Genomic DNA, 19,889 nt, shown 5'->3' with positions numbered 1-19,889 from the left:
GCTTCACAATGTTCGCATTTAAACCTCTAAACCTTTAATTTGGTATGTCCCGTCGCGCTGCATCAGTTGCTATGGTAATGTTCACTTTGCCATACGGGTCTACAGTTTAAGGTCGTAAATGCAACAAAGTGAATAAAACATCCACTGTTATATCAGTACAATATATACTTAGAATAGTGCATATTATAATAACATAAACGTATCATTATTTTAAAGATATCTTAACATTATTCGTAGTAGGAGTAGTAAAAAAGGTCAGTGGTCCTTTTTAATGACACAATGTGAGAACATGTCCCGTGACTGCCTGATAGAGTTAAGGATTAATAACAAGGAATAATGTTCAGATTTCATTTTTCCCAGTTTATCTGATGGTCCTCTTTATCTGACTTCAGTGTGTCTTTGATAAATGGAAATATAACTGATCCCCGTGTGAAATGGCTAACCTGCCTGCAACAATGAGTTCATCTCCTAACAATGTCAGACACATCCAAGGCAGTATGGTGCTTCTACTGGGTGCATGCTCAAAATAGACATTGCAGATGATTCTTGAGAAGCCCTTTTCAGACAGTCAAGAGGTTAAGTATAAAAAAAGATGTATTAGTGAGAAGGGCTGCTTTCTTTTAAATTATTGCTTTAGGTTAGGCCACTATCAGCCTATATGATGGGTTCCTCTGAGTGCCTGAAATCGAGGGCAATGGTGGATGACAGGACTGCAAAAGTACAGAGCCCCCAAAATATCACAAGATTAGTTTACTTTCTATTATACAAGCTACCCACATAAGTGACCCTAGAGTCAGTGCCATTACTAGTGGAGTGGAGTAAAAGTTATTAACTCCAAATGGATAGGGCCAACAAAATTCAAGTTGATTTATTTATTCCTGTGACATTTCGTGGCCCATCACTTTGAATGTAAACACCAAGCACTTTGCCTCCTAAGTGTTCTGTCTTGCATGCAACAACCTGAAGTGATATAATTTACTCTAGTATTGTACATAAGCAGGTATTGAGGTCATTGTACTTTGATTATAGCCATATACTGACACTCTATACCTCTAATTTTAACATAAAAGTGTAGCTTCCCAATGTTACGTCATCAAAATGCTGCTTACGCATTAATGCATCATAATATAGTTAATATAATAATTAATCAATTAATTAATTAGTAGTATACAATATATCTATATGACCCAGCGTGGGGCCATGCAGTCATAGTCTTGCCTTGCATGAGTTGCCTTCTTTAAGATTTTATTCATTTAGTTGACAATGATGTATATTTACTTTTGAACGCAGGACTTTTAAAGTATTTTAAAACGGTATCTCTGCTCTTACTTATATATCTGAACGCTTCATCCAGCACTAAAAGCAGAGTCCCAACAAGCAAAGACAATGGAAGAACACGAACACGAGGGGGCAGCAGCGCCCCGCCTGTGAGCGCAGTCAGCCCCGAGAGGAAGGAGGAGGAAGCGGGTAGGTACAAACTACCAAAACAGTGCAATGTTTGGACTCTTCAGGAAAAATAAGCCCGTGAAAATAAGGAGTCGCAATGAAAATAGAAAGTATGGCGTTGCGGCGAAAGACATGAACGAGTTGCTTAAGAAGGGCTGCAAGCTACTACAGGTGAGCTCGTTTGTTTTCTTCTGGTTTGTTTTAACAGCTGCTGTACCGAAAGTTCCGCTTTCTCGACAGACACTTTTGGTTAAAAGAAAGACAGAAAATGCAGTCCGACCGGTATGCTGACATGTACACGACACCGTTATCTGCGTATAATATGAGATACAGCTTTATTCATAACGCCGGAGGGACATTTAGCATTACAGATGCACGTAGAGAGGAAGGTAGATGTACAGTTTATTACACTACACCAGTGTGCGTAATGTACACAGAAAAACAAGTGATTGTATTGTAGAGATCATTTAAAACATGTTCCTTTCAAAATTAAATGTTACACAGGATCAAGTGTGTCACAGAGATAGCAGCCAAAACAGTTGATCTTCATTCAAAAGGAGGGCAGATAAGCAGATAAGCAGACACCGCCTGCGCTCCTGCTCAAGATAGATGTATCCATGTAATCTGAACAGACTGTGTCACAGATATGTCTGTGATGCAAGTGAACATTTAATCTAAAAAGAACCACAGGAACTACAAGGACACACACACACAAAAAAGCAGATCATCGTATTTCCTTTCTTCAGATTGTCTGCACATTCTGTAAAACAAAAAACATCTTTCATGAGAACACAGCTGATTAGCACAAGCCTCCCCCACTTTTGTTGTCCTTATCACAATATTCGCAGTGGTAATAGGGTGAGAGATAGTGAGCATTCCTTTTGAATTATGTGACACTTGAAAAATACATTAAAATTAATAAATTTTTGCTTTGTTCTACACATCAGTTAGAATAAATCCCTTATAAAATAACTGTTAGAATAAAATTAAATAATAACCCTTTTGGGATAAAAACAAAGAAAATATCTTAATTTGGTCCTGCATTTCACTTGTAAATAAATATCTTGTATTACTATTATTACTACTGTTGTGTACATTTATGTAATTTCCAGTTGCCATCTTCTGGCGCACACGTCTGTTTGTATGCGGATGGGACAAATGTTACGGAGGAATTCTTCCAAACTCTGTCGGACAACACGGAGCTTGTTCTTCTCTGCAGGGATCAGACATGGAGTGGAGGTAGGGCAATCATCCAAACAGACACCATTAAAAAAAAATCAAGACAAATGATTCAACTGTATATGTATATGTTCTCCTGACCGGACAAACTGTAGGTTTAGAAGTAGAATGATGTCTGACCCCCTATAAACCCTGTGGTTCCAACTCCAGTTGTGTGCGACATCGGCCTGTTACTGAGCGCAGACCGGCACGCCGATGGCCTCATTGAAGCGGCCAGAGGGCTGCTCTCTGATGAGCAGTCTCCTAAGAGGCGTAAAGTCCTGACTGACCTGCTGCGCAACCTGGAGGACAGATCTGAGCTGGAGTGCAGAGAGGAGGATGAAGACTGGTTCAAAGGTACAACAGGACACACTTTGTATTTGTTGCGAAATGTTCCCCTTAACACTTGATACGACTCCAATTTCCTCTGTGTTTGACGTTAAGTGGGGTTTCATTCCAGGTGTTGACGCTCGATTCAAGACAAAGTCGGCCTACATGAAGTTCAACTGTGAGAGCCGGATACGAGGCTACATGAAGGAGGTAAAGCTCCTTAATTCTGTTCAGGAATCTAAAGGGCGAGTGGCATGACAATCTAAAAGTTTGGCTTTGTGTCTCTGTTGTCAGGTGGATGCTGCTGCTAAAGCCACACAGAAGGCTAAAGTCAAAGTGGAGGTTCTGAAAACATCCAAATGCCTGGCGGAAATGCTGAAGACGGCGAAGCACAACGGCTGCTACTTCGACAGAACCGAGAAGGAAGCAGATCGCCTCTGTACTCGGGCGGGGTGGTTTACCTGCCAGGTATTACAGGAGTCACCTCCCCCCCATTTGATGCATTTCAATAAACTCCTGGTGACACTTTACAACTTCCAAGACATTTTGAAAGAACTGGACCTGCTTTTGAGCATGTCGTTTACGCCTTTCTTTTCTGTTGCCTCCTCAGGGATCATTTGAGCAGGAAGTGTGCCCGTCCCTCCACTCCATCAACCCCTATAGCAGCCGAGAGAGCAGGATCGTCTTCAGCACATGGAATCTGGACCACAGGTCAGACTCTATAAGGAAGGGAGGGGGGAAAAAAAAAAAAAAAGCATTTCAGTCACAAAGGGCAAACCAAGCCTAGTTATAAGCTTAGTATTGCTGGCATATTTTTTAAAAAGTATTCATTCATATTAATTAAATTACATTTCATTTGGCATAGTTGTCTATGTGTGATAGATCTGACACAAAGGCTGACATCGACATATTAAAACAACATACCTGCTGATTGAAGAACACATTTAAAAACATTTCTTCTTCTTCTTCGTCTGTGTGTGTCCAGGATTGAAAAGAAGAGGACGATCATTCCCGCTCTGCTGGAAGCTCTGCAGAATCATAGGAGCGCTGACGTCAACCTGGGCTACTTCTACCGCCTGCTGTTCACCAGGGAGAACCTGAAGCTGGTCCACATCGTGTGCCACAACAAAGGAGCTCACAACCTGCTGTGCGACACCTCGGAGATCTTTAACTCGGGCGACGCAAAACAGAAGGGCAAAGGCAGGAAGAGGCGCTTGGTGTGAATGTTGTCACTCTTACCTCGCTCGATTTTTTTTTTAAAAGCCATTTTCTACTTTGTGAACCAGTGAAGCCTACAGAGCTTTAATTAATACAGACCAACGGTGCTTCGTTAGACAAACGGAAGAACACTTAAACCAGGAAATCATGAAAAACATTTATTTTTGTATTTGTTGGCACGGTGATGTAAAAATGCATGAATTGATTACAATGCGGCGTTCACTCAGTCAGAAAGTTGCATAGGAGTGAACAGCGCTAGTGCAATTACCTCAAAGTTAGATGACTAGATAACTTTTAGTCGAAGTCAGGCTTAAGTAATCATCACTTCACTCACATGCTGAACTATCACAAACCTCGACCTTTTTAGTCCATGTTTTTTTTTTCTTATATCTCTTCATGTTTGCAAATGTAAACCTAACGGCTGCATTAATATATATGTAAATATATATGTATATATGTTGTGTTGTACAGTATGTTAAGCAGCTGCCAAAAAAAAAAAACTGGGCAAAGATGTGTTGAGGATGAATATTAGACACTTGGTGAACAATGACATTCATCTCAAAACACTGAATTTGATATTAAAAGCTCTCAATATGGAACTGCTCTTTGACGCGTGTACCCTCCTTCCTCTCCAAATATATACAACTTGTAATTTGGAGATTGTTTTTCCCTCACAAAACTATAAATGTTCTAATTTTATTAGTGCTGTTTGGCATTACTCAAGGCTAATCTCAAACTTCAAAACCTGCATTCAAAGTATGAAGCAGTGTGTTCTGTAGCCTGATCCTTATCTAAATAAAGTGCAGCCAACACCGCCCTCCCCTCAGGAATGACCAAAGTTGACTGAACAATGGGGGGTGTGAGTATAAATTCAGCAATAAATAACAAAACAGGCACTATTGTACATGTCCCCACAGGTGGCCATATTAACCCCAGTACTGTAACCGTGTTAAAAAGTATCAAATGAAATAAGATATTCGGGTATCAAGCTAAGTGAAAACAATTTGGCATTTTTTTTGTGCTTTTGGAGGGTCCTTGTCAAGTCATCAACTAACTGTTTACCACCAACAGCTTGCTTTGAAGCTTCCAACAGAGTCATAAATACCGGTGGTAAACGGCTAAACAACGACGGCCAACCGCAGAGTCGGCTCCAGCAACAGTTCATGGCGTCGTAGCGGGCAACTTCATCAACGGTGAGTCGTGAGCATCGTCACACATGCTGTAAGCGCAGACTGAATCTCAACAGTAGTTTCATTTGGCTGCTTTTTCTTGAGTGCTGAGAGTTTTATGTGCCTCCACAGGCATGACTTTCTGAGTCCACCACAGTCATCAGTGCAGTTCCTCTTCACTAAGTGTCCCCTCTGTCGTCTCCCTTCATACTGAGGAGGCCCGCCTCCTCTTCATCGCTGTCCTCTGGTGCGTAGTAATGGCGCCTCCTGTGCTCCCTTTGAACACGGGAGGAGGTCTCCGACGATCTCTGAGGGAAGTCCTGCAGCATAGAAGAGTTGATGTTTGTAATTCATTCAATCTTCAACCAAACAATCAAATACTGTGTAACTGCTGTGCTGCAACATTCTAAAGCAGTACAGAAGGGCCCTGCATTCTAAAGCTTTTAAAAGGGTATTCTGAGTAATTCAGATAATATGCAGACATACGTCAGCTTAATAATTAAAATGTGATATGTTTACGTCAAAGATGCTGAGATACTTCTCCTCCCAAAAACTACACAAATATCCCTTTTGTTTTTCGTTACAACTCAATTGGCTTCGCTGCCGTCCTCTCTAAAACACATATCACATTCAGCCATAAGTAACAGCTAGATTTAAATATCATATTCGCAACAAATATTTGAAAATATGTATTTATGCATCACATATCTGTGCATGTTTTGCCGTTCGCTGTCCCTATTTCTTAAGTGTTAAAAAAAGGCCAAGAATTGGTTATGGTACACAAAAACCTTGTGATGAGTGCATAAATAAATGGATTCAGAATAGTATAGTCAGTTTTTCAAACAACTGAGCACCTAGTTCGAGTTCGTCTTTGATTTTACTTGTACAGCTCAATTAATCTCCTTCGGACTTATACCAATCTACTTCATCTAATACTAGTAAAGACGCAAGACACGTTGAATAGCGACTCACTGTACGATACAATTTTCTTGCCCTTTCCACAGGACATAACTGGTTATTACATTGGCTCTGATGAATGTAAAACAGAAAAATAATTGTGCAAACTATCTAAGCAATGTTTAAATATTCTGCAATAACAAAGGCATGTTTGGGAGCAACACAATGTCTTCCTTTCTGAACCTTTACAACCTATGTTTTGTGGTTTATTTACACAAGAGAATGTTGTTAATCATGAATCTCTTGTTGCATCCAAAAATGTGCAACTGTTACAAATTAGCCCCTAAAAATATTGCGTGTACTTCAAAAATACAAAGTCCTGTGATGTAAGCTATGAAAGCTATCAAACTGTTGCTTTATCTTTGTTTAGTGTCTTATCAACACAGCCACTGCTTAACTGGCCATCAGCTGGGGAAGCTTTCCACTGCAGGAGCCTCAAGCAACATAATCCAACCCTAGTTACAGATTGTCCCTAAAGAAAAACGACTTCACCTGTACGGCGTCCAAGTTTCCAAAGAACTGCTCCACGGGGAGAATCTGATTGCTGTCGTCATCAGGGAAGATGTTTTTGCTGGTTTCTTCACACTCCATGTCCTCGGACTCCTGCTTGTCACAGACGCCCTTCACTCTGCGGCCGTTCGGTTCCAGCCTCGTCCTCAGTTCGTTTTCTTTGCCCTCCTGTCCCTCGAGCTCCGGTGACGCCGAGCACCTCCTCCTGCCTGCAAGCTGGTGGCATTCACAGCTTATGCGAGAGAGTTTCTCCAGAGGAACGTCCGCTTTGCTGCAAACACCGACCACAGAGCTGCTCTCTGCTGCCAGCTGCGTCTTTGGACTTTTCGTACATCTACTTCTTGTCGAAGCCTGCGAGAGGGTTAAAGATCAGGGTTAGGGTGATGCTACAGTTCACCATGATCAATTTCCGTTTGCTCTTATGCCAACCTACATCATCCGACATCCGCAAAGGACACAAGACACACTGAACTTCCACTAAACTTAACACAAACCTTCCTGGAGCCGCTCTTCCTCTTTCTGGGCCTCAAGCCATCAAGTTGACCCGGAATCTGCAAAGCAGCATAACGTGGTTTGTTTCATCCCGTGTGGCAAAACTCAATCAAAGCAACCAGTTCATGGAAAAGGTTGGTTTTATCTGCTTTAAGCCGAATGCAACAAGCTTCAGTGATATCACAAGCCAAGCAACTTTCCAAAACGCAGCCCTGTAAAAGAGTGGGTCAGCATCCATTAATTTTCTTATGTGAGCCAGCTTTAAAAGAACAAGACGTTAGAAGTATTTTACTGCAAAAAGTGCATACAAGCAACGAGTAACGCTGGATTATGTCTATGTGTGCATTTCAAATGGCTGCCCTGGATAATAACCATCCCAGCGTTTGAGTTTGGCATATTAACTGTGTTATGCAAGGTTTTAGTCGCCCTAACCCTAAAGTAAGGGTGCTTGGAAACAAAATAAGATAAAACATTCATCTGTTTTCATCTTAAAAGTTGATATGGGATAGACATGCTGGTTAAAGATGAATCAATGATATGCGGGAAAGCAGCACAGCACCTTTTAACATTTAAAGTGTATATATTTGTGAGACCCACCATGGCTCTGTCAAGCCACCTGAGCAGTTTGAAACCCGCCAAAAAGTCCCGGTGGACAAGCCCCCCCCCCTCCCCTAAAATGTTGTCGTCAGCCACGACCCCGTGACTCAGAGACCTCCGGTCAACTCCGGGGGTTTAATCGCCTTTAATCGTCTAACGCTATCAGGCTTTCTAAGCAGTGGCGAGTTGAAGTTCACAAAAACAGTTCCAAGTAACTATCAGTAACTGTGAAGAAAATACAACTGCACCAGTAACATAACTGAGCTTTTAGGTCATTAAAGTCCATGTGCACTGTTAGTAAATAAACCATCATGGCGAACGGTAACTGACGGTAGTTAGCTGACAGGCAGCGTTACTCCAACTGTTAGCTCTTAGCTGTCTTGCTAGCTTCATTAGCTTGTAAGTTAGCTAATATGTCGAGATGCTTTATCGGACACTTGCGTTAGCTCTGGTGAGGTCTTAGTTGTTCCCTATCTTCCTAGTCTGTCATTGTAACCACGGACAACACTGAAAACAGTATTGTGCCTTGTGAATCAACCTAATGTTACGTAACTTAACGTTAGCTTACCTGAACGCCTTCCATGTGCTCTATCTACCGGCGCAATGCCTCTGCTTTTCAAGTATCGACTCTGTACTTTGTTAAAATTCTTCAAACCAAATTGCTCGGATTAGCTACAAACTATGTGGCATGTGATGGTATGGATGATATATGGCGTCTTCAAAAAAAATCATCGTCGGCTTCTTCTTTGGTTTTTAACGGCAGCTTGCATCCTACTGCACTACTGTCACCTTCTGGAGCTAGTCGACTCCTACAGCGTCCGATTTGAGATTCTTCTTCTTCCCACACTTTTATAATTCCTACATTTCCCTGGTGCAGATTCCTCACCACCACCTTACTTAATTATCCCATGCTAAATGGGACATTTTGTTCATCCTCAATGCTTCACTTTCCAAATTATTATTATTTTTCACTCTGGAACTGTGTGCTGTAACAGAAGTACTATTACCTCAGCCTCTTCCTCATTGGTTATCCTGCTGCAACATCATTCCACTACTCAACAAAGGACACCTCCACTCCATCCTGTCCCCGCCCATCATTTTATTCAGAGAGTCACCAGATCCCGGAGTTTTGTTGAGGTTCGTCTCTTTACTGCTAGATGATTAAAGTACAACTTTTAGCTTTATATGTACCTGTCTAAAAGACAATTCCAGACAATTTAACCAAGTACTAGTGTAGGCTATCGCCTATTAAAAAGGCTGTAGCAGAATCTTTATTTGTATTCCTCATTTTGATAAAATCATTTTTACTGTAACCGTTTAAATTTGTTTAAGTGTTTGTGTAAAAGTGTGGGATGAATGCCATTTTAGTTTAACTTCTGATCTGAGGCTTTGGTTTAACTGGGTCGTGTGAGGTGACAAAATGGGAGGAGACATTATTCCATAAATTGTCCACAAGACGGAGCTAGAGTCTTTATAATTCCACCTCCTCACAGTGATACGATATTTAGACGCAACAGTGTGTGCTGTCGAGGAATGATAGGAATATTCTTATCTATTTGAGAATTGGCTTCAAATACTGTTGGGCCGGCTTGGCAGTTACTTAAACCAAACGAGCTGTATGTTAATGTAAGTATCTAATAACAATAAGTCCAAAATAAATCACTTTTGTTTTTGATACTATTGCTTTAGGAAGTTTACTAGAATTGTGATTGACTGTCCCTGTTGTTCCTCTGTTAGTTTAAACAAGGAAATCAGGACTTTTTCAACAAGATGCTGTACTGTTTCTAATATCACACTGAGATAAAAACAGCTGAACACATACATTGGAATAAAACGTTTGGAGCATGACCTGTTAACAAAATAAGGTGAAAGGAGAACTTTTTTAAATGCAGAGAGGGTTGTTGATATCAGATATTATAGTGAATCCATTTCTAAAACGACTGTGTTTTGTCCTGTATTCACACTGGAAAGTGTTTGGATCTATTTTCCTTAAAATGTGTTTTCTTTGGAATCGTTAAACACGAGACAAACAGTGAAAGCACATATATTTGACAGGCGGATTATTCTTATTTCTTAATAGCCAAATTATACACATTTAACTACAGGCTACATTTAGTAAATTGGCCGGCCCCTCTCGTATTTGAAATTGAAATTTTTTTTTGTAGTACATGTGCGTTAATATATATTTATTATGGTTTTGCTCTGTTTGATGATTATTTTACTGTATATGTTTGCATTGTATTGCATAGGCTATACCTTCTATCGAATTATGTGTATCACCTCATTGTCTCCATTTATTTCTAAGTAACTCATGGTGTATTTTACTTATGATCATTATAATGTCTCATCATGTATTGTAGCCGAATATTATTCGAAAGCAATGGCTAGATCGATCGAAAAAAAATTAAAGCTTAATGGTCGGTTATTATGTGTGAGAAATGGGAAACATGCTGGTCCCAGATCAGTGCCGGTCATTTAGGGGAGGAGATATTTGGAAGGGGGGGGGGACTTGCAGGAGGTCTCCAGACAGACAGAAGGCAGAGGAGAAGCCTGAGGAAGTGTTGTGTTTCCTGCATCCTTGTCCCGCACTGAGAAGCGATGCTTGACTCCGCTCAGCGCCGTCATGGGCAAACGGAGCCCCGAGGCCACTTCAGTGTCAGCGCTCTCACGTGCCCGGGTACGCGACCTCTGGTGTCCTAAATGAGCAGGGACGGCGGTGATGGAGACTCCACCCGCGGACGAAACGTTTTTTGACACACTATGAAGGCAGACGGTCCAGCATCTGAGGGTCTCTGTGCGCCGCGCTGAGAGCCATGGATCACTTTTCCCGGAGAAAGCGGGTCGGTCTGCTGAAACCCCTGCTGAGTCTGTCTCTCGTCTTTGCCTCTTTCCTCATGATCCACAAGCTGAAGCTGGCAGAGAAGGACGGGGTCGGGGTCAAGTATGCGAAGGACGCCGGTTGGTGCGGCTCCAAGTGTTTTCCCCTCAAGAAAGGAGCCGTGAAAAACAGTTTGGGTAGTTCAGACTCTCCGGTGGTTGGTTACGCATTGGACGCGCAGCGGGTCTCCAACGGGACCCCGGCTACCTGGGACGCGCAGGTTCTCAACTGCAGCGAGGACGCGTCGGTGAGGACCAAGGACTGGTTCCGGCGCTTGGACCCGAGGTTTCACCAGTTCGTCCTGCACAGACACTGCAGGTACTTCCCCATGCTCATCAACCACCCGGAGAAATGCGCCGACGGAGAGGTGCACCTCCTCGTGGTGGTCAAGTCCGTCATCGAGCAGCACGACCGGCGGGAGGCGGTGCGCAAAACTTGGGGCAACGAGCGCACGGTGGACGGGAAGAGAATCAAAACTTTGTTTCTTTTGGGAAGCCCGACGACCGGCAAAGACACCAAGAACCTCCAGAAACTGCTCGAGTACGAGGACAGGATCTACGGGGACATCCTCCAGTGGGACTTCATGGACACCTTCTTCAACCTGACCCTGAAAGAGGTCAACTTCCTCAAGTGGTTCGACATCTACTGCTCCGGCGTGCGGTTCATATTCAAAGGGGACGACGACGTGTTCGTGAACACGCACAACCTGCTGCAGCTCATCGGCTTCAAAGTGGAGGAGCGCAAGGACGCCGACTTGTTCGTGGGGGACACCATCTCCAAGGCGATCCCGATCCGGAACCGGCAGAGCAAGTACTACATCCCCAAAGAGCTGTACGACAAGCCGTATCCCCCGTACGCCGGGGGTGGGGGGTTTCTGATGTCCTCCCAGCTGGCCAGGAGGCTCTTCGTGGTCTCGGAGGACCTGGAGCTGTACCCCATCGACGACGTGTTTTTGGGGATGTGCCTGCAGAAGCTCCGGCTGGCCCCAGAGATACACCCGGGCTTCCGGACCTTCGGCATCACCAGACGCAAGGTGAGCCCCATGAACAGCGAGCCCTGCTTTTACCGAAACCTCATCGTGGTGCACAAACTGAGCGCGCAGGAGCTGCTCCGGATGTGGAGCGTGGTGCACAACAAGGACCTCGTCTGCGCCCAGAGGATGTCCATATGACTGATCAGCGTATATAATGTAATGGCCATGTAAACTAAACTATAGACTTAAGTAATTCACCAAAGCGGAACAGAATACACAGAAGACTTGTGATCATACATGAGGATCTTTACGCATCAGTCCTGTAGCTAAGGGAAGCAACAACTATGATCAAATAATATATATGTTCTGCGTTAAATTCAAAAGGCTGCAAACTCCTCTAAACAGGTTGGGTTTTCATCCACTTGTCCCACTACTTAGATTTTTTTTCCATTATGTGAAACCACTATCACACAACTCCAAAGTGCGCACGCATCCCAGAAAGGTTTCTGACTCTCGGTGCCAGGTTGTGCTTTCATCATCACTCTTGTCCAAGATCCAATGTAGATGTAGAGACGTGGTTGTAAAGGTTTTAGTGCGAGTTTGTGCAGGCATGAATAAGACTGGAATTGTTACATCCAGGTGTTCCTCTGAAACAGCAGATTTGTATTGTCCATATCTTGATTTCAGTGTGACTGTCATAAGTGAACTGTATGGACTCACGGCACACATCATGGAATGAACAGTTGCATTCATATATATTTTTTTTTTGTAGGGTGCTGAAATTGTACAAAATTAAATGATTTGATTGTTCTAAGTTAATATATTGCAAGTGTCGATTCACGTGTGTACGATTTGCAGAGGCAGGCCAAAAAAACAAAGACGCTGAAGGGCTGTAATACTGCAGATTTATGTGTGATCATGTCAATAAAAGTGGAGCTCTCTGTCAACTTTGTAAATGCAGAATTACTGTTACAGCATTTGATTCGTATCAATGAGTGAACTGCTGGAGAGAGATTTGCAAAAAGATGTAAAAATATCAGAAACCTTCTGTCAAGTGAAACCACATCTGCAAAGTCCAGCTTCATGGAGCTTTATTTAAACAAATACAAATACTTTTTGCACACAAAAAAATAGCCATTTGATGCCATAATTATTCAGAAAATACTGACTATGCACATAAAAACAGTTGCAATATTCCTCAATACAGAAGCATGTTAAAGTCAATGTGATGGATTGGGTAGTTAAAACCAAATATGCATCTCCCAACAGTAAATTGTATCACACAAATTAATAAGGAATTTATCCTAATATTACAATTTGCAAAATAATGTTCAAAAAGCCAATCCTCCGACTGTTTTATGGATTGTTTCCGTTTTAGTTCTTCTTGGTTGTGGATGAATCACAGAATATATCACAATCAACATCGTCATAACACTGTGCAGTACAATAGAAGTAGTACAATTATAGCATGAAATATAAATCTAGCAAATTGTTATCAAGATTCATAAACTCTTAGTTTGTTGTTAAAATCAGTTTAAAGACACTGAAGTGCTTCAAACTGTGTGTCTGGGTCAGCCTCCGTCACATTCAGCAGAAAAACAGGTGCTACAGAAATTCTACTGCATACAATGCATTCATCTCCTTTGTGTGTGTTTTTCATTTATTGTTAAAATATCTACTTTGTCGCCCTCTTTGGACTAGTAGAGTTTATAAAACTGTGCTATCTGGTCAAGATTGTCAGTCAGCAATAAGCAGGAAAATAAATAAAAGGTCATACTGTACTGGAAATTCCGCTTCATCCATTTGGCAAAGTGCTACTTCATTCCTTCTATATCATTTATTTACGACCAGAAATGAAAGGAGAAATGTAAACAGTGTGTGAAGCTGAGAGCAAAGGTACACTCGTGTTGTCAAAAGCTTTAGGATGCTGAAGTGTGGCCAAGGAAGGAAAAGTTTTCTTCTTGTAACCAAAGCTCATTCCTCCTCTACAAAGAGAGGAGTGTTTCTAAGTGTCAGCTGCTCTACCTGTCCTCTGGTAAGATGGAGCCACTGATTACAAATTTCATTTTATTACACTGCTTATATCCAGGGTTTTTACTGAAGAGCTTGTGATCTATATCTCATTTTAAATACAATGCTGAAAATCATTTTTTGGATGTAAAAAATGCCATTTTTTAAAATTGTGCAATAAAATGTACAGGTGCATTAGATAGCTTGTGTGAATTGGTTAGTTTACTAGCTTTCCCCGAGTCTGATGAAATAACCCTGATGACATCACTATGACGTCATCAGGGTTATCTCAGCTCGTTAACAACGACAGCCTGTATAGCAAACTGAGGGTGTGGACAGACAGGGTCTAATGAGAAGATTCCATTAGGCACTAAAAGTCAGGATATCTTTGACCGTTCGTTTTTAAATCTGTCTGTTGTGAGTCACCAAAACTTAAAAAGGTACAGTGTGAAGGATTTGGTGGCATCCAGCGACTGCAGTAACGTTAGCTCTCCAGTGCAAAAGCGTGGTAGCGCTGTTCGCCTCGCTCAGAGGGCCATCCTGACCACAATAACACGGCTATAGGAGCAACGGAAGTCAGACGGTTACTGGTGGAACAGTGGTTTTGCACTCCGTGGCTCACACAGTGGTTTCACAAGCATGTCGGAGAACTGTGGCCTTCAGGTAACGTAGAAAACATGAAAGTGTGTTTGGTTTGTCCGCTCTGTGCTACTGTAGAAAACATGGCGGTGAAAGATGGCGGACTCCGTGAAGAGGATCCGCTCCCTATGTAGATATAAACGGCTCATTCTAAGCTAACGAAAACACAACTTAGTTTCAGGTGATTTTACACAATACAGAGAAACATAGTTATGAATATTATATTCAATTTCTGCTAATAGATCCCTCTAAATCCGACACACTGTGCCTTTAATGGAAGTCATATACCAAAGCAATGGTCGACCCCTTTAAGCTGTACAATTCCTCACCATGGTGGCTCCAAACGTCAATGAGCACTCAAAACAGAGACATCCTGTAAGGGGATATCAGGAAACAGCACACGGTGTGCACATGTTTACTAGCCCAGCAGGTGTGAGATGCCAGAGGCTTGACATATAGACAAAAGAGGCAAGAGATCGAACACTGAGTCCAGCTGTGGCCTCTCTGTGTAGATTTTCTGTCATTGACCACCACAACAGGACTAGAAACAAGTTAAAGAGTTAATATGGGAAATCTACAGTGTCTCAATAAGTGGATCCAACACCATGCTGTAACGTTTGTGCTGATAAGATGGGTGGTATTCACTTACAATTCACTCTTAAAAAAAGTGTGAGACCTATCGAATGTCTCATCTAAAAGTGCTGATATGCAGGAACGTTGGAGCAGGAAATGTGGGAGCGGGGTGTCACGACAGCTAAAGTTTGTTACTACAGGCACGTCTGTCGCTGTTGGGCGTCTCCCTCTTGGTGCTTCCAACCAGTTTCAGTGCTTCCCTGTGGTGTGTCCTCTGGCCCGGGGTGCCAGGGCCGGGATCCGACTGCCTCTGCCCATGGCTCTGGATCTGGCCCCGACCGACCAGGACTGCTTCAGCTTGGCTCCACCAACAGCCCTGCCTGGACACACACGCACGCACGCACGCACGCACGCACGCACACACACACACACACACACACACACACACACACACACACACACACACACACACACACACACACACACACACACACACACACACAGACAGGACATCCTTAAAGTAAACCTTTGTATGAACTTTAACAGAGAGGACCTTCCCCTTCCTGTTCTTGTGTACTATTTACCACTAAACAAAGCAGCCTGCATCACCTGTGATGTGAGTGTAAACAGACCATCAGCACCTCATGGGGATGTGGCTGCATACTGGGAGAGACCATCTCTCTCTGATGACACACTGTCACAGAGTCTATGCTGCGGTCACGTCACAAGGCTCACTTTCAATACACAGTGAGCTACTAATTGGGTTCTGTCAGCCAACTAGTGGAATAAGAAAAAACGTCAAAATGACAGAAGGGAAAAGTTCACAGATCCTTTACTTAATTAAAAGCAGCAATGCCACTCAAAAAAAAGTTTTTACAAGTAAAAGTCCTGCATTCAAAATGTACTCAAGTATGTACAGAGAAATTAACAGAGGCAGGCCACAAAGCCTGACACGAAGACCACTAACATCATACAAAATGAATACGCTTTTGTGAAATAAAACACGAATCATCAAGGGGGAAAAAAGGGCAGAGGCAACGTTTCAAAAAGCAAATGCTACATTTTCAATGAGGCTCCTGTTTGGGCCATAATTTACAAGATGTGTCAGGATCTGAGTGGCTTCAGTTTCCACCTTTAACAAACTATTTCCAGGAGGAAACCCTGAAAAAGTAAACATACGAGCCACATTGAGTGTTTTCTTTTATACTGTATCAAATCACTCTCTAGATGATGGGATTGGCTTATTTGACTGGACGATTTCAGTTATGGCTAATTTGGCGAGAACTGTTCTCATCTCATCTCATCTTCAACCGCTTATCCGGGATCGGGTCGCGGGAGCAACAGCTCCAGCAGGGGACCCCAAACTTCCCTTTCCCGAGCCACATCAGCCAGCTCTGACTGGGGGATCCCGAGGCGCTCCCAGGCCAGTTTGGAGATATAGTCCCTCCACCTGGTCCTGGGCCTCCCTCGGGGTCTCCTCCCAGCTGGTCGTGCCTGGAACACCTCCCTAGGGAGGCGCCCAGGTGGCATCCTCACCAGATGCCCGAACCACCTCAACTGGCTCCTTTCCGCGCAAAGGAGCAGCGGCTCTACTCCGAGTCCCTACTGACCGAACTTCTCACCCTATCTCTAAGGGAGATGCCAGCCACCCTCCTGAGGAAACCTATTTCGGCCGCTTGTACCCACGATCTAATTCTTTCGGTCATGACCCAGTCCACATGACCATAGGTGAGGGTAGGAACGAAGATTGCCCGGTAGATAGAGAGCTTTGCCTTGCGGCTCAGCTCTCTTTTCGTCACAACGGTGCGGTAGAGCGACTGCAATACCGCCCCAGCTGCTCCGATTCTCCGGCCAATCTCACGTTCCATTGTTCCCTCACTCGCGAACAAGACCCCGAGGTACTTGGAACTCCTTCACTTGGGGTAAGGACTCATTCCCTACCCGGAGTGGGCAATCCACCGGTTTCCTGCTGAGAACCATGGCCTCAGATTTAGAGGTGCTGATCCTCATCCCAACCGCTTCACACTCGGCTGCGAACCGATCCAGTGAGTGCTGGAGGTCATAGCCCAATGAAGACATCAGGACCACATCATCTGCAAACAGCAGCGATGCAATCCTCAGCCCACCGAACTGTAAACACTCCTCCCCACGACTACGCCTCGATATCCTGTCCATGAATACCACAAACAGGATTGGTGACAAAGTGCAGCCCTGGCAGAGGCCAACCCTCACCGGAAACGAGTTTGACTTACTGCCGAGAACCCAGACACAGCTCTCGCTTTGGCTGTACAGGGATTGGATGGCCCCCAGAAGTGGCCCCCTCACCCCATACTGTTGTGTCTTAATAAAGCTTGCGAAGTTCAGTTGAGCAGCTCCTCCTTCAGCAGCGCAACAGAATACGAGCGACTGGTTAATAATATCGGTCTTTTGAAACGTAAGACATTTTGACTTGTCACAGTAGGAAAAGCACATGTGTAAATAATGAAGTTAATGATGGCTGAATTACATTCAGCTGCTTTGATTTTAGGTTCCTGTCACTCACACTGGAACCCTTGAATACATCCGAGCCATCGTTAGCGTTATTAGTCACAGGTTTTTCCTTCTACGACAGTTCAAACTGTGCACCGTGAGAAAAGGCCTGTCCTCACAGCGCAGATCAACCCACCATGTGCTGAGAAGATTCATGGCAAAGATGTCCAGCGTCTTTTCACCAGTAACACTAAAAACTACTGTATAGAGACCCAATCATGGAATTCAAATAAACTGAATAGTTGTTGCTGAAAAATGTCACCCATAAATAGTATCAGATAAGGGGTGTGGTATAATGAAAACCGTAATAACTTTTTATATATAATCAGCAGTGGTCTCTCACTCTGGCATCAAGATGGTTATTAAAGTAATGTTAGAATACCCTCGACAAAAAAACAAGATTTGGCCTAATACAACCCTTCTTGTTGTAGGAAACCACTCCCATGATTGTGAAATATCACACAAAATGGATGACACCCACTACACCAGGGCTCCAAATTTAATCCTGACACCTTTTTTAAATGGACCTTATTCTGTGCCCTGAGGCAGGAAATCATAAGGGAACGGTTACATGAAAATTCTACCAACAAGCATGGGCACTTTGTATAGCTTTTACATGGAGCGTTAGGGAGGCGGGTGTAAGCAGAGGGTGTATGAATGCTTTACCTTGTGCTGGCTGGGTTCTCTGGGACACCGCAGTCCTGCGTGAGTTTTGTTTACAGCCCTCCCTGCCCATGAGGTGAGCCTTCCAGGCCTGCAACAGGGACAAAGTAGCTCAGTGAGTAACGTTCCTCTCCCAGATACTCTCTCAATTGGGACGGCCACGGGTGACTGTAGGCCCAGTCAAGGCCCGAATGGCTGCCCTCCCTCCCTCCCACCAACACTGCAGTCTTTCATTGAGTCAACACTCACAGCTCTGGCAGCGAGAATGTGACTCTCTGTGAGTTATTTTCTTCGTTAATTTTTTTAAGGGTGTGAGAGGTGGGCGACTGAGAACACAAATGAGGTACAGCTAAGGCTGCATAATAAGTGTCACTGTACATTTGGGCTTAATCTCAACATCTCTCATGTCTTATCCTACTTGGACATTAAGTTGTTTGCAGGGAATGAAAATGGTTCAACAATAAAGTCCTGGAAACTGGAAACATGGTATATAATTTATGTTTTATGTGTTTTTTTTTTACCAGGACAAGCCAAAATGTTGACAAAGAGACTCACATTCCTGCTAAGCACACAAACGAAAGGCTAACAGGCCACAGCAAACACTAGCACATTGGATTGGCCAATCAGAAATCAGGAGCGACACTTGAATTCTGCCAGCACAATATTTACAAGGCAGAAACGACATACACTATGATGAAGAGGCATTAAATAATAAATGATCTCTATCGACCTATGAAGCAACAATCCATATGTGCACCAATTACAGGGTCTCGAACAAGACTTTTATTGGATATTTTCAGAAGTTGCGTAATTTAAGAACCTTCCGCCTACCTCGGCTGTGGTGGCTGTTTGTCTGGCTACGTCTCCAGAATCAAACCCAAATCCTCCCCTCCCCCGGTTCCCCGTGGTCACCACAGAAGTAGCATCATTTGAGTGAGATGTCTATCTTCCATCAGAGATTGGTAGTGATTGTAATAACACTGATGGGAACAATCTTCTCCAACAAGACCCCCCACATTCAAACTGAAGTCTGAGGGTTTTAGCCACCGGTTTGGATTCTTGTTTTTCGAGTTTTGTCCAGAAGTTTAATTTCCAGAAGTGCTGCTGCAACCAGGGACAGGCCAGGTCAGGACAGGTGACGGTCAGACTGACTCATGGAGCTCTTGTGGGTCCTTGAAAGACGAGTTTGCATGATTCATTAGACGCCACGATGACAGAAACGTAACGGAAGACAAATGAAAGGCTACACTGTTGTTTCATCTTTTAGTGTATCCATTTGAAACTTCTCTCACCAAAAGCCTGTGGACGGTCACAAAGGTTAGGTGAGGAATGAGGAGCTCCTAGAGCGCTGAAATATGAGCACTGATTACTTGTGAGAGATAAGAGCTAACTATTTCCCCTGTGGTTATATTACGGCATATTAAACACTGATGTTACTCAAGGTATTAGTGAGTGCTACTACTACTATACTGCTACTATCGTTAAACATTTTGATTACATTTCCCCATTTATACATTCTATATATTGATATATATCGAAAAAGGATTTCAAGTTAATCTTTAACTGCTATCTTTTCCTGTCATTGATCAAACGTTGCCGACGTATTAAACAGCAGGGAGCCACCTCAGCAGGAAAACTGTCAGCACTGCTGGAATCAAAGGAAACTTGAACTTGTACAATTTTACAA

At 43.3% G+C, this 19,889-nt stretch overlaps 4 protein-coding genes across 5 annotated transcripts in view; 2 read left to right on the top strand and 2 right to left on the bottom strand.

Annotated features, from left to right (window-relative positions):
* Positions 1-1,343: 1,343 nt before the first annotated feature.
* On the top strand, positions 1,344-4,723 carry dffb (DNA fragmentation factor, beta polypeptide (caspase-activated DNase)). Its single transcript, XM_068733346.1, has 7 exons — positions 1,344-1,617; positions 2,559-2,685; positions 2,836-3,021; positions 3,125-3,204; positions 3,289-3,462; positions 3,605-3,705; positions 3,980-4,723. The coding sequence occupies exons 1-7, from the start codon at positions 1,495-1,497 to the stop codon at positions 4,215-4,217; spliced, it is 1,029 nt and encodes a 342-aa protein (XP_068589447.1). The 5' UTR covers positions 1,344-1,494; the 3' UTR covers positions 4,218-4,723.
* Positions 4,358-8,884, bottom strand: cunh1orf174 (chromosome unknown C1orf174 homolog). 2 transcript variants are annotated; one of them, XM_068733347.1, is made up of 4 exons: positions 8,506-8,884; positions 7,343-7,399; positions 6,831-7,199; positions 4,358-5,701 (listed from the first exon to the last, which is right to left on the bottom strand). In XM_068733347.1, exons 1-4 carry the CDS (start codon positions 8,518-8,520, stop codon positions 5,561-5,563), a joined length of 582 nt encoding a protein of 193 aa, XP_068589448.1. In that variant the 5' UTR covers positions 8,521-8,884; the 3' UTR covers positions 4,358-5,560. The 2 variants fall into 2 exon arrangements, with proteins under 2 accessions (XP_068589448.1, XP_068589449.1); XM_068733348.1 differs by lacking the exon at positions 7,343-7,399 and having other exon boundaries at positions 8,506-8,883.
* A 1,598-nt stretch (positions 8,885-10,482) lies between these two features.
* On the top strand, positions 10,483-12,735 carry b3gnt7l (UDP-GlcNAc:betaGal beta-1,3-N-acetylglucosaminyltransferase 7, like). The gene has a single exon (XM_068733032.1). The coding sequence runs from the start codon at positions 10,751-10,753 to the stop codon at positions 11,984-11,986; it is 1,236 nt and encodes a 411-aa protein (XP_068589133.1). The 5' UTR covers positions 10,483-10,750; the 3' UTR covers positions 11,987-12,735.
* Positions 12,736-12,862: 127 nt separating this feature from the next.
* cep104 (centrosomal protein 104) overlaps positions 12,863-19,889 on the bottom strand; it is a 36,377-nt gene continuing 29,350 nt past the window's right edge. Inside the window, exons 21-22 of the mRNA XM_068733031.1 lie at positions 18,206-18,293; positions 12,863-15,390 (exon numbers count right to left, since the gene is read on the bottom strand). Coding sequence (XP_068589132.1) covers positions 15,260-15,390; positions 18,206-18,293 — 219 coding nt within the window. The 3' untranslated portion in view covers positions 12,863-15,259. The remainder of the gene's footprint in view (positions 15,391-18,205; positions 18,294-19,889) is intronic.

The sequence above is a fragment of the Cebidichthys violaceus genome, unplaced genomic scaffold, assembly GCF_023349555.1.
Source record: "Cebidichthys violaceus isolate CVI_PGR_0920_01 unplaced genomic scaffold, fCebVio1.0.p SCAF_6, whole genome shotgun sequence".
Classification (NCBI taxonomy): Eukaryota; Metazoa; Chordata; class Actinopteri; order Perciformes; family Stichaeidae; genus Cebidichthys; species Cebidichthys violaceus.
Note: the sequence above shows the minus strand (reverse complement) of the source record. Positions and strands in the feature narration are given on the sequence as shown.

Coding starts and splice junctions, on each gene's coding strand:
- b3gnt7l (XM_068733032.1), top strand. CDS start 10,751: ATGGATCACTTTTCCCGGAGAAAGCGGGTCGGTCTGCTGAAACCCCTG.
- cunh1orf174 (XM_068733347.1), bottom strand. Junction 7,200..7,342: donor GGAAGAGCGGCTCCAGGAAG/GTTTGTGTTAAG, acceptor ACCCTCTCGCAG/GCTTCGACAAGAAGTAGATG. Junction 5,702..6,830: donor GAAACTTGGACGCCGTACAG/GTGAAGTCGTTT, acceptor TCTATGCTGCAG/GACTTCCCTCAGAGATCGTC.
- dffb (XM_068733346.1), top strand. CDS start 1,495: ATGTTTGGACTCTTCAGGAAAAATAAGCCCGTGAAAATAAGGAGTCGC. Junction 3,022..3,124: donor GGATGAAGACTGGTTCAAAG/GTACAACAGGAC, acceptor GTTTCATTCCAG/GTGTTGACGCTCGATTCAAG. Junction 3,205..3,288: donor TACGAGGCTACATGAAGGAG/GTAAAGCTCCTT, acceptor CTCTGTTGTCAG/GTGGATGCTGCTGCTAAAGC.